Source organism: Octodon degus, unplaced genomic scaffold (genome assembly GCF_000260255.1).
Source record: "Octodon degus isolate 3935 unplaced genomic scaffold, OctDeg1.0 scaffold00007, whole genome shotgun sequence".
NCBI classification, from domain to species: domain Eukaryota; kingdom Metazoa; phylum Chordata; class Mammalia; order Rodentia; family Octodontidae; genus Octodon; species Octodon degus.
The window spans coordinates 5,186,782-5,201,144 of record NW_004524583.1 but is presented as its reverse complement, the minus strand read 5'-3'; the positions used below and the strand labels follow the sequence as shown (position 1 = coordinate 5,201,144).

At 40.1% G+C, this 14,363-nt stretch overlaps 1 protein-coding gene across 5 annotated transcripts in view; it reads right to left on the bottom strand.

Moving 5' to 3' along the window:
- Positions 1 to 9,864: 9,864 nt before the first annotated feature.
- Ston2 (stonin 2) overlaps positions 9,865 to 14,363 on the bottom strand; it is a 164,956-nt gene continuing 160,457 nt past the window's right edge. For all 5 annotated transcript variants that reach the window (XM_023702111.1, XM_023702106.1, XM_023702097.1 and 2 more), the window contains 3 exons: positions 12,938 to 13,140; positions 10,230 to 11,784; positions 9,865 to 10,178 (listed from right to left, as the gene is read on the bottom strand). In XM_023702111.1, coding sequence (XP_023557879.1) covers positions 11,701 to 11,784; positions 12,938 to 13,140 — 287 coding nt within the window. In that variant the 3' untranslated portion in view covers positions 9,865 to 10,178; positions 10,230 to 11,700. The remainder of the gene's footprint in view (positions 10,179 to 10,229; positions 11,785 to 12,937; positions 13,141 to 14,363) is intronic.

Below are 14,363 nucleotides of genomic sequence, written 5' to 3'. Positions count from 1 at the left end.
CTATGCTTATTAGGCAAATTTACATCCATAAGAGTGGGTAACTGAGGTGAGCCAAGTCATCAGAATTGAGCAAGCAAATGCCTCTCTCACTGTTGGTTTAACATTAAGAATGGTGACAGGGCTGGGCATGGTAGCACACACCAGTAATCTCAGAACTCGGAAGGCTAAGGCAAGAGGATTGCTGTGAGTTCAAGGCTGGCCTGGGCTACACAGTGAGTTTAGGACCAGCCAGAATTACAGTGAGACCTTGTCTCAAACAAACAAACAAACAAACAAACAAACAAACAAGGATTGTCAGGCATAGGGCTAAACAGAAAGAAAGAAAGCCAAGTGCTAAGTGCTAAAACCATCAAGATATGGGCAAAGACTTGGAGGTCAAGCAGCTAGCAATATTGGGAGTTGTATCTAAAAACATAAACCTCAAAGGAAGGACAGCAATTTATTAGCTGTAATAAGCAAGGAGAATGCCAACCTTACCTCTTATTATCAAGTAGATTTACATGCTATAAAGAGAAAAAGGACAACCCTTTAAGTGGACTGTCAAGGCAGGCGGCATCCTTAGGGGACACCCAGGCTTCAGGGAGAGCATTAAGTGATTGAAAAGTTCAGAAGACATTACAGCTCAAGGGCATTGCTAACAGATAAGGAGTTTCAGACAAAACAGGGTGAGTTCAAGCAGGGAGGAGTGGGAGAGGAAGCCGTCTGCATGGATGAACTGGCATGGTCTGGTACAAAATGATGCGTGCTCCACGGGTGCATGAGTCACAGAGGTGAGACAGATTGGGATAGTGATTCTGAGGATCAATGGCATATTAGGATTCAGTTTAAAATAGAAAGACTGGATATGCTGGCATTCTTTGAGCTTGTTGTGGTGTAGCAGAGATGAGCATAAACGTCTACTGAGAGGCCCATCTTTTAGGCAGTTTGCAGGGATAAGCCATGGGAAGCTCCAAGGACAGTGTCATCAGAAACCTCAAGAATTCTGTAAACTAACATTTTAAAGACTGTGACTCAGTTTATTTAACATAAAATAATGAGATGGGACTAAGGATATTTGATAATTAGGAAGACTATGTGATCGGTTCATGCTTCCAGTCCTTTATCCATGTATCTTTATCTTTAAATGTATCCTTTTTGCCTATGACTTTGTAGTCTACTGAATAGGTGGGTTATGTTTTCTTACCACTTTAATCTGGGCCTGATCATGTGTGGCTGGATTTGGTCTGAAAAATGTGGCACTTGTGTGCCATTTGTAGGACTAAAGAAGCTTATGGGTTTCCACGGTTTCTGCTTTCCATGAAATGACGTATTCCACCACACCCTTGGCTCCAGGAGGACAAGAGACACACAGATCATGTTTATTTTGATTAAGGTGTCCTAACCAAACCCAGCCTCCAGCAGAGTTCTCAGCCAATCCTCAGTGACATGAATGAGGCTAGTCTAGGTCAGACAACCCTGAGTTGATATATGAGCGCAGATATATGAACAATAGTAAAAAAAGGTTGCATAAGCTACTGAGGCTTGGGGTGGCTGGTTATATAGAAATGACTGAAGATTTGAGAAAGGCAGGGGAGATGGCTCAGTGGAATAAGCACTCTCTGGCAACCTCAAGGGCCTGAGTTCAATCCCTGGTTCTGCCAAAACAAAAAAAAAAGATTTGGGAAGATTCTTCAGTGAGTCCATGACAGACTGGGATGGAATGGGACGAAAAACTGCCTTGTACGTAAGTCCAGACCCATCTTGCCTCCATTGGAGGTATTTGGTCTGCCACCCTACTCAGTGGGTCTGTGAGGCAGATACGAGATCTGCCAAGTTTGGAGTTGTCAATTCATGTCAGGAAAACCCAGGGAATAATTGTGCAACTCGTGTTAATGACTTCCTCATAGTAACCATGAAACAGAACACATTTTTCAGGGGCTTGGGATCTTTGTTGATAATGATTCTTTCAAAATCCTCAAGAAAGTTGAAAAATTAATTATGGTTCATAGAGCAATTGCCATCCGAAAAGATTTATCCCTTCATTTACTTCATGGGCCAGTTATGTGAGTTTTTAAGAGTTAAACTTTACAATTTATGCTTCACTAAAGATGGGGTTTGTTTCTATTTTTTAAATTAGATAGTGCAGGGTAGTGCTGAGCTACACCCTTCACCTCTTCATTTATTTTATTTTTTTATTTTGACACAAGTTCTAAATTTCCCTTTGTGGTGGATTAACGAATGAGCCACTTGGAACACCTAGCTGAACTCAATCAGTGCTGGGTGTGAAAGGTCCCCCAAGGGCTGCTGTAGGCAGCCTAAAAGCAGAAAAGATGTGCTACTGATTCTCCCGAAGGCTGTCACGTGGTTTTCCTGACATGAACTTGGCTGTTGTTATTGTTGGAGCTCAGGTCCTAGCTGTTGCTGAGGATGGCTGCAGTTCTCTTCAGGGGGAGCTCACCTTGAGCATCACTTCCTGGCTCCAGTGCATGATCCCTCAGTGTGCTGGCACAGATCCTTCATCCCACTGGCACAGACTTCCTAGCTTCCACCGCTGACCTTTGGGCCTTCCCAGTGCAGATCTTTGGAACAGATTTGTGTGAGTCATTGTTGTGGACTCTAGGCCTCCAGCTGGACTCTTGGAAGACACTGCCATGGGTCTCAGTCTCCAGATGAACTCATGCAGACACTGCCCTGGGATTCAGGCCCTCAGGTGGACTCTTTCGACCTTTTTTTTTTAAATGTATTTATTTATGTGTGTGTGTGGCCAGCCCAGCCCACCAGGGGGTGGGGCTGGCTGGCATGTGGTGCTGGGGGATTGAACCGCGGTCCCTGTGCTTTGCTAAGCTTGTTATAAGTAGGTGCTTTAGACCACTGAGCCACCTCACCAGCCCCTCTTTCGATCTTTAATGCATGGACAGATCTATTGCACTATTTTGCATTTGACTCCTTTGGTGACTATTATAAAGACTTATACTGTTTTGTCCCATATTAAATTTATTCCCTTGTGAGCCCTGATTGTAACACCCACACTGGTCTCAAACTTGTGATCCTCCTTGCAAGTAGCTGAGATTTCAGGCATGTGCCACCACAGCCTCTTAAAGATCAGATTTTACAAAAAGTTTTCAGTCTTCCCTTGGCAGTCAGAAAGAGTTGTTTAGGAATTTGCAGAATTAGTCTAACTACTCAGGTAAGGACAAAAGGAGATGTTCAATAAGGAATTCCTTCTGTGGGCCATGGTCAGCAAACTTTAGGTGCAGGAATGTCTGAGTGTCAGTTGTTCTTTCCTGTTTGTGCTGCAGATTCTCCCATTGATTACTAACCTTTGGTAAACATCCGCCTGCCTGGAATTATTAATGCAGTGTGTCACAAAATGGAGGGGTGGCTACCTTCATTAAATAATCCCATTTAAATCCTTGTACCAATGGTTGTAAGCATTACATAAGTAGTTATGTAAGTGTTTGCTAATACTATGTCTTGAGAATAGAGGCAGCTGCCTGGGAGAACAGAGGTGATTGCTGAAGGTGATCAAAGAGTTGAGAAGAGATTGGAATGAGGACATACAAATGACACTGAGGACACCAAGCCTGATGTCTTCTCATGCTCAGTTGTCCCTACCCAAATCTGGAACATAGGTGAGCATTCCTGGCCCTAGAAGGTAAAGCTTTGTAACAACGTGAAGCCTAGACAGTTGGGTCTGCAAACTTGGGATAGAACAATAATGGGCAGAACACTCTCCAGAGTCCCCAGCTATAGAAAATAGTATGCTCCTATTTGGTGATTAACTCTTTTGCATTTAATCCAAGTTACAAGCTCCAATTTCATACTGAGCAAGCTATAAATCTTTATGTTTTTAGGTCACAGAACAGTTTTTCCCTGGTAAAGGCTTGTATTTTATGATAAAATATCTGTTCAGTGTGCACTAAATAAAACACAAAGCTCTCCTTTTCGCTTTATTAAAAAACACTTCAAATTATTTCCATTGTCTTTAATCTTTCCCATAGTACAAAATACCTTGTTGACAAACTAGTCTTTCTAGAATGCTTTATTGGTAGGATCCCAAAATTGCTTCACAGCATTGACTGGATTAAGTCTAGTGCTGGGCTGGATGTAAATTTAACTGCCGTTCAGCCTACTCAACTTTATCTCTTGGTGCCCAGGAAGACTTCCCAGGCCAGACTAGCTTCCTGTTACCTCAACATACCAGTTTTACTTCTGCTTCTTCCCAACCCTCAGTTCCTTTCCTCTTGCCATTGAGCCAAATTTTTACCTGTGCCTCTGAGTCTCATCTAAAAGCCATCTCTCCTGTGAAAACTTCCTAAGCAGTCTAGTCTACAGTGTTTTTCACAGATGTTTGTTGACATTAGTTATGAGAATTCATAAATTGAACAGTTACTTGTTGAACACTGAAATATGCCAGGAGCATAATACGATTTTATTTTATTTATTTATTTATTTATTTATTTATTTATTTATTTATTTATTGTGGCTGGTTCAGCCTACCCTGGGGGCAGGTCTGGCACAGCATGTGGTGGCAGAGATTGAACTGTGGTCCCTGCACACTTGCCTAAGCTTGCTTAAGCAGGTGCTTTAGACTGCTGAGCTATCTTGCTGGCCCAATACAATTTTTTTTAAGTTATTTTGGTTTCCCCCCCCCCAATGTTTCCTTTATTTTATTTATTTATTTTTCGGTGGAACTGAGGATTGAACTCAGTTTCCCTCATTTTTTTCTTTTTTGTGGTCAGCTCAGCCCATCCAGAGGGTGGGGCTGGCATGGCAAGTGGTACTGAGGACTGGACCAAGGTCCCTACATGCTTGCCTAAGCAGGCACTTTAGACCACTGAGCTATCTCGCCAGCCCAATTCAGTATTATCTATGTGCTCCCTAACATTTTTTCACTTTTCATATATCCATATACTTTTCTCTGAGAAAACCTTAAGGATTTTATCATTTTCATTCATTTTCTCATAGTATTGAATACAAAGCGGGAATTATATGTAATAAATTTAACTAGAATAATTAGACTTGTCCCTTGTTACCTTATCAGCTTATGATTTCTAGCCATACCAACTGTGGACAGAACTTAAACATTCACTCTTTTTTATACCCGTCTTCATTAAACATTATATAGTTTGTTAAAAATTTTATTTAATAGCTCATTTTCATAGTTCAAAAAAGGCATTACAGAGTATAGTCAGTAGAACTAAAGCAAAACCTCACCTCTACAGAGATAGCCAGTGTGTAGACTTTATTACATAGGCACATTTTGATTTTCTAAAGTAAACTTGTTTTACATAAAATTAACCACAGTAGTGCAAGAAATGACATAACATGAGGATGGATGATGAAGGGAAGTACAAGCCTTGCCTGAGCTGAACTGTTCACTGGCTCTTGGGTTCATCCCCCCGCCCCACTGAAATGCACCATCAGTATTACAAAAACACAGGGTGAGAAGGGGCATTCTTCTGCTGTTCCCCAGCTAGAGCACTGATCCTGATTAATCTCTTGAATATGGCAATGCTTTCTCCAGATCCTCCTGGCAAGTAGACAAAATGGTTAGGTGAATGCTGGCTGAGGATCAGAGCGGTTTACATCATTCTTTTCTCCCATCCCCAGCTTTCATACCCTTGAATCCAACAGGCTGCTGCTGAGAGCTGTTACCCCATCGACACTGCTAGGGTAGCCCATTCTATGGCACATAGCTGCAAATGGCATGGTGTAAGAGTTCAGTCGCTGTGTGACTACATGGCGCCCACAACTAGAGTTGAGGGTGTGATCCAAGGCAGGACAGGGGAGTGAACAGGAAGGAGCTAGAATTACTTGTTCCATCCAGGTGGACTCCATCCATTATATCTGACTTAGTACAAGAAATCAAAATCATAATGAAACACATCACATAAGAGAAACTATTTTGTGACTTGTACATGCTTTTAAAATTTTTAATTTATGTTTTGCGTTAACTAAGAGACATTGAGGAAGTCGGGGTTGGGGGATTGTCCCTTTGTCTCATTTGGTTTTGGCATACCTATAAGCAGTCCCAGGATGTTTACTAAGCACTTTTCCATCTTTCAGTCATTTGTACAAAACGGCATCTCTGGAAGTCAGGGACCACGCTAATATCCTCAGTACTTTGGCAGGTTAAACCTGTTTCTGCTTCTGGTTATACCTAAATCCTAACGTCCACCTCGGAGGGCTGTCTGTTCTTCACACCCACACCACTGTTTTGCTGGGTGATGCCCATGGAATGTCCAGAGAAGCATTCTAATCCATCTTCACCATCCTCTTTTTTTTTTTTTTAAACTGGTATTTTATAAGTGCAAAATAAGATGACAGGGTTTTCTTTGTTCTGTCTTCTGCACAGTTGATAAAGGTTAACGATATGAAAAGGAAAAGATGAACCAGCTGGATTTCCCAATCTTTGAAATGTAAATTTTTTGGTTGCTAAGAATATGTGAAGTTATACTGACATGGAATATCACAGAAAGTGGCATCAAAGTGTATTTTGTAAAATAATCCATAAAACTATAATTAGAAAGAACCTGAGGAAACAGTAAGTGACTCTATCTGGAAACTGAAGGTGAACTGGGACTTCATAAACACAACCTCAGTGTCCTTTGCTTAGCCTTTGATCCTTTCAGGGAAGCTGGCTAGCACAGCACCTTGACCAGAGTCAGCATGATAAATATTTGAGTTGAGAGCAATTCTATTGTTTATCACCCCTGCTATGTGCTCTCTCTCTCTCTCTCTCTCTCTCTCTCTCTCTCTTATTTTTTTTCAATAGCTTCTCACTTGAGCTTTTAGAAAGGATCTCTACTTATTTTGAAGACCGGTGGCCAGTGCTGTATTCTTTATACTAGTTCGTATTTTCATTTTCATTTTTTACACCTGCTTTTTATATCGTATCTAGTTATGACTTGCCTTTCTCCAGGCACTGCCAAAAACATCAGTATGGAAAGTTCCTGCCTTTACAGGCAAGCTCAGAAGTGCACATTGAGCAATATGTTTTTCTTTTTCAAGTCTCAAATCAAAGGAAGGCACACTATAAGAAAAAACTCCTACATTTTTGCTTTAGTTAATATATGGGAAAACATTATTATTTTGCTACTGGGAATCAAACTCAGGCCCTCACACTTGCCAGGGAAAATATTACCGATATATACATCTGTTCTCTATATTTAGGGCTGTCTTAAATATTTCCTTCACTTTTAATTCCTTAAGTATGTAAGTACAAACTGCAATATCCAAAACCTGTCTCATTTACAAAGAGTATAGTAAAGAAATGATGATTTGTTGAGAATTGTTGGATATTTGTAACATGCAGAGGATGCTGTTAGAAAGTTGGTGAGAATGCTCTAACATTAAGAGTTGGGGGCCAGGGAGATGGCTCAGTGGCTTCAGCACCTGCATAGCAAGGGCAAGGTCCTGAGTTCAATCCCCAGTACCATGAAAAAAAAAAAAAAAAGTACAAAGAATTGGGGCTGGGAACATAGCTCATTGATAGGACTTGCCTAGCACCCAGAAGGCCCTGGATTCACTCTCCTGTAGCACAAAAGAAAAAGAAAAAAAAAAAGTTAAAATGAAGTTTCACAGACTTATTGTTTACTAAATAATCTAAAATTTTGTGTCAGTTTTGTTTGCATTTCCTATTGGATTGCATTCTTAACCAAAACTCTAAATATGTTGGAATTAACATAGTATTTCTTAGAAGAGTTAAAATTACTATTCCAACTGGGAGAATTTATAAAAGTAGATTGGATTGTAGTGCTTCCTACTCACAAATTTAGAAATTTTTCAGGCTTTTAAGGAAAAAAAAAATCAGAATGTTCTCTGCTTTTCCGCTACTGACTTATAAAATCTAAGTCAGCTGTGAAGTACTGATTTCATTACACAAGATTCAACCTTCCTAATCTCAGACCTCCATCCTGTATGGCAACAAAAGAAATGTTCAGTAACATTAGTCAGCGGTTAACACTGGGGCAAACAAAGAATCGTCCCCAAGATTGGCTAGGCACTCTATTACATCCTTTCTACATGCATTTCTCCTGCTGAGCATTCTGGAGTGCAAAGTGTAGCTCAGAGGTGTGGTTTGTCTCTCAGCAACAAAAGTGAATAATCTGATTGTAGGCAGCGTCTGTGCTACTTTACCTGTGGGCACAAAAATGTTTGCCAGTATGAATAAGGTACATGGGAGTTCAAGTGCAGCAGCACATTAAGTGCTTAAGTGTTGATACTGGAAGTGGGCATTAAAGAAGAGCAAAATTATTTAAATTCTGCTGGAAATGAAAGCTAATTGCTTGCTTTAATTTTAATATTTGTTGATAAGTAACAGTTAAATAGTCTTAGAAGCTCAGGGTCAGTATACTTGCAATAAACATATACTGACTACCTAATAATTTCCCTTTAGCTCATGATTATTTCATGAGTATGTCTGCTCTGCCAGAAGAACTGAAGATGGCTGACTTCTATTATAGTCCAAGTTTTGTGTAAGATGTTGAAAATACAAGAGTGAGATGCATTCCTTTTATTCAAGCATCTCATTCCATAGAACATGAGTTTCTAAGGAAATATAGTCCTTCCCATCACTGAATTTGCACAGAAATTCATCTCATTTTAAATAAGAAATATTGTAAATAAAAAAAATGTTCTCAAGGATTATAAGTCCCATAATAATGCAGAAAGGTAGGAAGTAGAGGAAAAAATAACACAATAAAACTGTCCAGATGATATTTAATATGAACAAAGTGCTAACTTTTAATAAGAAAAAGAACAGGCAGAAGAGGTTTAATGTTCCCTCACAAAAGGCCTCACAGTCTCTTCTTTGACATTCCATAACAAATAGTTATTGTTTTTTACTGTAAAGTTGAAAAGCAAGCCCTAACTCTTAAGTGCAGAGTAGTTCCTCCTAGCACAGGACACCTAATTTGTATTCTAGTAGTAATACTATGTAGTGGTAAGATGAATTAACTGTTAATATTTTCACATTATTGATATCATGAAGTAGAAGTTTTTGTAAAATAAAAACCCACATCCTAGATGGCAGTTGTAGATTCCACACATGAGAAAGGTTGTCTGTGATTTTTATGTAGGTTATTAGCAAAACACTAAAAATATATTGTGTCAGATTCCCCGACTCCTGTATGTTACCCATAATTAGTTCCATAGAGCTAGTAGAATCAAAACAAACCTGATGCTATCAAAGTAGAATATTCTTAAAGTTTATTACTAATTTGCTTGCCAAATGTAGATAGTATATAGAAGGGATTTTCCCACCTCTTGGTTAATAAATTTTAAAAAAAAATTAATTCAGATGAGAATAAGGCATTGAGAATTTATCATGGGAGGAAAAAGAACCAACAAATGATACTCATGTGATGCTAGCAGGGAGGCAGAGGCCTTGCCACTGGGTGAGGAAGGTGGTGGCACGACCTTCACTCGTTCTGCCAGTTCTCTGACCCATCTGGACAATCTATGAGAAGTCATTAGTGTCTTAGTACAACATGGGAAAGGACAAGCTTTAGAATCCCTTGGCACATCTTTTAAGGACTCTGTTGTACTTCCAGCAGCATAAAAATACAAAGGAAAAAAGATAGCTAGAGCTAGAGAATATCACTCTTGTTGAGACCATTTAAAAAAATCTTGGTTATCAGCTAGCCAAAATGCAATATGAGAGTCCCTCTCACAGCATGTAAGATAGACAGCTATTTTAACTTCTGGGCATTTACAAAACAGGAAATGTTGCTACTTGTGTTTATTCATCTCTTTAGAACTCTTTTTTTTTTTTTTGGCGGAACCGGGGATTGAACTCAGGCCCTTGCACTTGCCAGGAAAGCGCTTATTCCACTGAGCCATCTCCCCGGCCCCCCAAAGGTGACAGGGTGCTCTTTAGAACTCTTAAATCTACTTCCTCTTCCTTTTTTTATAGTTGAAAATTTTGGGGAGCTAATAGTGTATCATTCCATCCTGCTTTGTACTCTTTGCTGTTACATTTTGTTCTTCAAAGTTAGAATATGTTATCTGTAACTGAACTCAGCCTTCCACCTAGGTATGTACTGAACAATGCATCTTGGAGAGAGCTCTAAATTTCTGCTGACACAGGTTGCATGCATTAGCCTTGATAGCTGTGATATACTTCCAATTCAGAACTCCCATTTCCCTAAGAAAATATTTCTGTATGAGTGCCTATAAAACCAGTTCTCCCCAACCTCTCTCTCTCTCTCTCTCTCTCTCTCTCTCTCTCTCTCTCTCTCACACACACACACACACACACACACAGTCTGTACTTAGAGGGAGGCTTTTTTAAAAACTCAGTATATAGGGTTTCTCATTAATGTCTATTCAATCTTCTCCATTTAGTTTCAGTCTTATGCTTAGATACTTCAAGGCATTGTAATGCTTTCTATAACCAACTGTCAGTAACAGTTATAATTCCATGAGTGTTCACTGACTAAATGACCCTTAAATCTGTCAATGAAAATTTGACATAGAGTCTGCTTCTGTATCAGCTACAAATCAGATAAAATGTGCTTTCTTTCACCTCATTCTATTCATCATCAAACATCAAGGTACAAATAAAATGAAGAGAAAGAAGACTCAATATCCGGACTCTTGGAATCAGAATTTGATGTTCACAACATAGGGAAATAATGGCTTTTCCCTATTGTTATCCTACTCTGTCTTTTTGATTTATTACAATACTATGATTCCCAAGCTCTACACTTAAGAGAGCTTATCCAAAGTTTAAAAGAGTTTTTAAAATCTCCTTTTCAGCCTAAATTTCCTACAAAATTTTCATGAAGGAGACATGCAACAGTCTAGGTTACGAGGTATAAAAAGAGCTCCCAAATGCCCCTGACAAATGCCTGAGGTATTTGTTTCAGGAATCAAAAGTGGCCTGGCCTGTATTTTTCAGTATGAATTTGCAGTTCACCAAGACTGAAGAAGTCTCCTGCACTGAACATAATCTTACAGTTAATGTCTCTCTTCCTCAAAATGAAGAGAAGCTGAATTTTGCTTTTCTCTCAACAGAATGTGAATTCAGTCCAATCTATTTGCAGAATGTATGTCCAGCCACAGAATTTAAAAGATCCTGTTAGGCCCTTTCTCCTTGTCTAGTGAGATTCAGGATAATAAATCCTGTGACTGAGACCTAAAGGAAATGAAAGCAGAAATGTGTCAATTTAAATAATCTATAACCAAGGGAGAAACATCTGGAAAAGCCCTGTTGCATAGCATTAACATTTAAGGACTAGAGACATCTAAAAAGAGTCTAGTAGACGCACACAGGAAATTTGTCTTAAACCTTTTCTGAGCCTTTTCTAGAGGAAGAGACAGCAATGGACTCTTAAGTAACTTTTCAAAACCATGTTTTCCAGAAACTCATGGTGACAGAGGAACATCAGAAGGAATTCATGCCTGCAATGACGTTGGAGGTGCATTTCTGGACTCTCGCAGTCAAAACAAAGCACATATTAGTACTGTGATAGAAGCAAAACTTGGACGAGGTGGCTACATTATACAGAGAGCTCTAAAAGTCAGATGAACCACATGCTTCAGGCTTGATCGTGGTCAAACAGCCTCTCCTAAGCAACCACCTCAGGAGTTCCTATGAAAAGACAGGTAACTGCAAACAGGCGGGTCTCTGGCAGATTGTTCCCAGCATGGAGGGCACAGCAGGTATTGACTAAACCAGCAATTCAGGAAGATATTTAGCCTGTTAGGGTTTTGTCACTGTACCCCACACGCCTTGGGATTTTCTGTTTCATCTCCTTCAAAGTCTGGCTTCAAGCTCTTTTTTTGCTCAATTTCCACCTGCCAAAATAAAAGTTGGAAAAAAATATCAGAAGGAAGACAAACAAACAAACAAACAAATACCAGCAAACAAGAAGAGAACCTCAGAAGGCTTTCTTTTGAGTCTCTGTAATTTCACCAGTGTTCTGGCCTCAGTCACATGGGAGCTACTGGCTCCAAGAATAACAGGACTCTTGGCGCATGCGCCTCGCTGCTTGGGCGTTCTCTTCTTCCTCACGTGACTCATGAAGCCGCCTTCCCCCGGGAACCCTTCGTCTGTACTGTGGGCTTGTCTGGCCCACTCTTCCAGGCTCCACAGGATGGAGCAAGATCTTTGCCATTTCATCCAAGAATGTAGAAATATGGAAGGCAGTTCACAAAGGCTTACCAAATGAATAAATTCCTTTATAATTTTTAATTTAAACCCATCCAAATACTGGCAGAGGCTTCTAAATTGGTAAATATTGGCATGTTTATACTTTTTTCTCCAAAAGTCACTGTCTTTATAGTGGAATCAATAAATCAGTCTCACCTGCACAGAAACAGACTGCAAGTGAAGCCTCTGATAAATCAGTAAGGGAGTCCTTTGCGTACAGTAATTTTATCCTTAAGGTTGCTCCTCTCAGCACCTGGATGTTTATATCGCTCACTTTAGAGGGCAACAACTGAAGACGCTGTGTGAAGGAAGCGCCATGTTTTTCCTGGCCACAAGATGGAGCATTTGCTCTTTTGGTAGTCAAATGTTTTGGCTCATACAAGGAAGGAAATGCTCAGAACAATAAATCACCATATAATTGTACGGGTATCACTGTGAACAGACAATTCTTAAATCATTTTTCAAATCTTTAATTCTTTTTTTTTTTTTTTTTGAGAGGGACTATAATGATTCAATCCAAGACCAACATAAATTATGAATAAGTAATAATCACTGATTTACCACACTATTTTGTTGTCAAAATAACAGATAATATACTCCTATATGTAATCAGCCCCTTTGTTTCTCTCCAGCCTTTTGTTCACAAGAAAGACACTTATGAAAATTAGAACAAACTCATCTATTAGCTATGTATGTGAACTTCCTCTAGAACAGTAAGAGAATACTTGGTACCTATGTGAACATTGCTAAAAGGAGTAAGGGACACAGAAACCTCAGCCAGACACCTCCCAAGGCTACCTTGTAGCTGTAATGTGCAGAATAGTTGACCCACTTCCTCACATCGCTCTTGTCTTCCACAGAGATGGATCTTACAGCAGCTTTGGAGGCAGAAGTCGTGGGCATGTTGAACTCCACATTCACATGATTGGCAAAGCTGGAAGGCACTTCCCTATCAGAGCCAAGTTCAAGGTGGCAAAAAAAACAGTGTGGGTGGCCAGAAGCTGAGAAAGAGAGAAGGAATCCAGAGATCAGCTTCTTTGGGGATGAAGTCAAGGAAAAAAAAAAAAAATACTACTTCAGTAACAAAGGAGACCTGCAGACTTGCCACTTGCCAGTCTTCAGAAATTCCAGGGCTGAGGAGAGGATTTTCGTTAGCTCCATGTTCCTTAAATCCTTTTATGTGACACCATCTGATTACCACAGCCTGGTATCCTAGCAATAAAACCCACAGCCTAAATAACGGGGCCACTCTCCGGTCAGAATGATATGTGGATACAGGACGACTACTAAGAAAGAGGGACTACAGATTGGAAGAACGGAATGAAAGGGATCAGCACTTAGCACCTAATAAAACACCTGTGACAGCCACCTGGAACAAAATCACTGCTTTTCTCTGACAGATGAATTGAATTTTTAAAATAGCTTTTCATAATTTCAAAAGTGCTTCTGGCATGTTTCCATGAGTGAATATGTTCATGACAAAAACACTGCAGACAGCACACACATACAGCACTAGGAAGCATGTGACCACTGGACAGAACCCCAGATCCAGGGTCAGAACACATGAGCTGACCTCCAGAGGCAGGTTCCCAACCTCGTTCTCTGCTCTCCCCACACCTCAGATCCTCATCTGTAATGTGCAGAGTGATGGAGGGGTGAGCCACACAAAAGCAGGCACAGCCCCTTCCTACTCTCTGTGGGTATTGCACTGGGATGGCAATTTAGGGTTTGTTTGGAAACTGTTACATAATTTTTCATTATGTGTCACAGATATACAGTATCATTTATTCAGTATTCTTCATAGGCCAGATACGGTGGTGAGCACTTAAAAACATAGAGATGTTTTTTTTTTTTTTTTTTTTTTACCAGGGATTGAACTCAGGCCCTTGTGCTTGCCAGGGAAGCGCTTATTCCACTGAGCCATCTCCCATTAAGAAGGTCACATCCTTTTGGAGAGCAAAGCCCCTACATATTTCTTTCCTCTGGTCATCTCATCCTTTTTTTTTTTTTTTTTTTTTGAAGAAAAAAGCTTAGCTCTGTGAATATGAAGATAGAAGCATTACCATCGTTCATCAGACGCAGCAAGAAACATTTGTTGAGGGCCCTGTGCCTGGCACTGTGCTAAATGCTTCCCACTGGGGCTGGAGAGATGGCTCAGTGGTCTAAAGCACCTACTTGGAACAAGCTTGGCAAAGCACAGGGACCGCGATTCAATCCCCCAGCA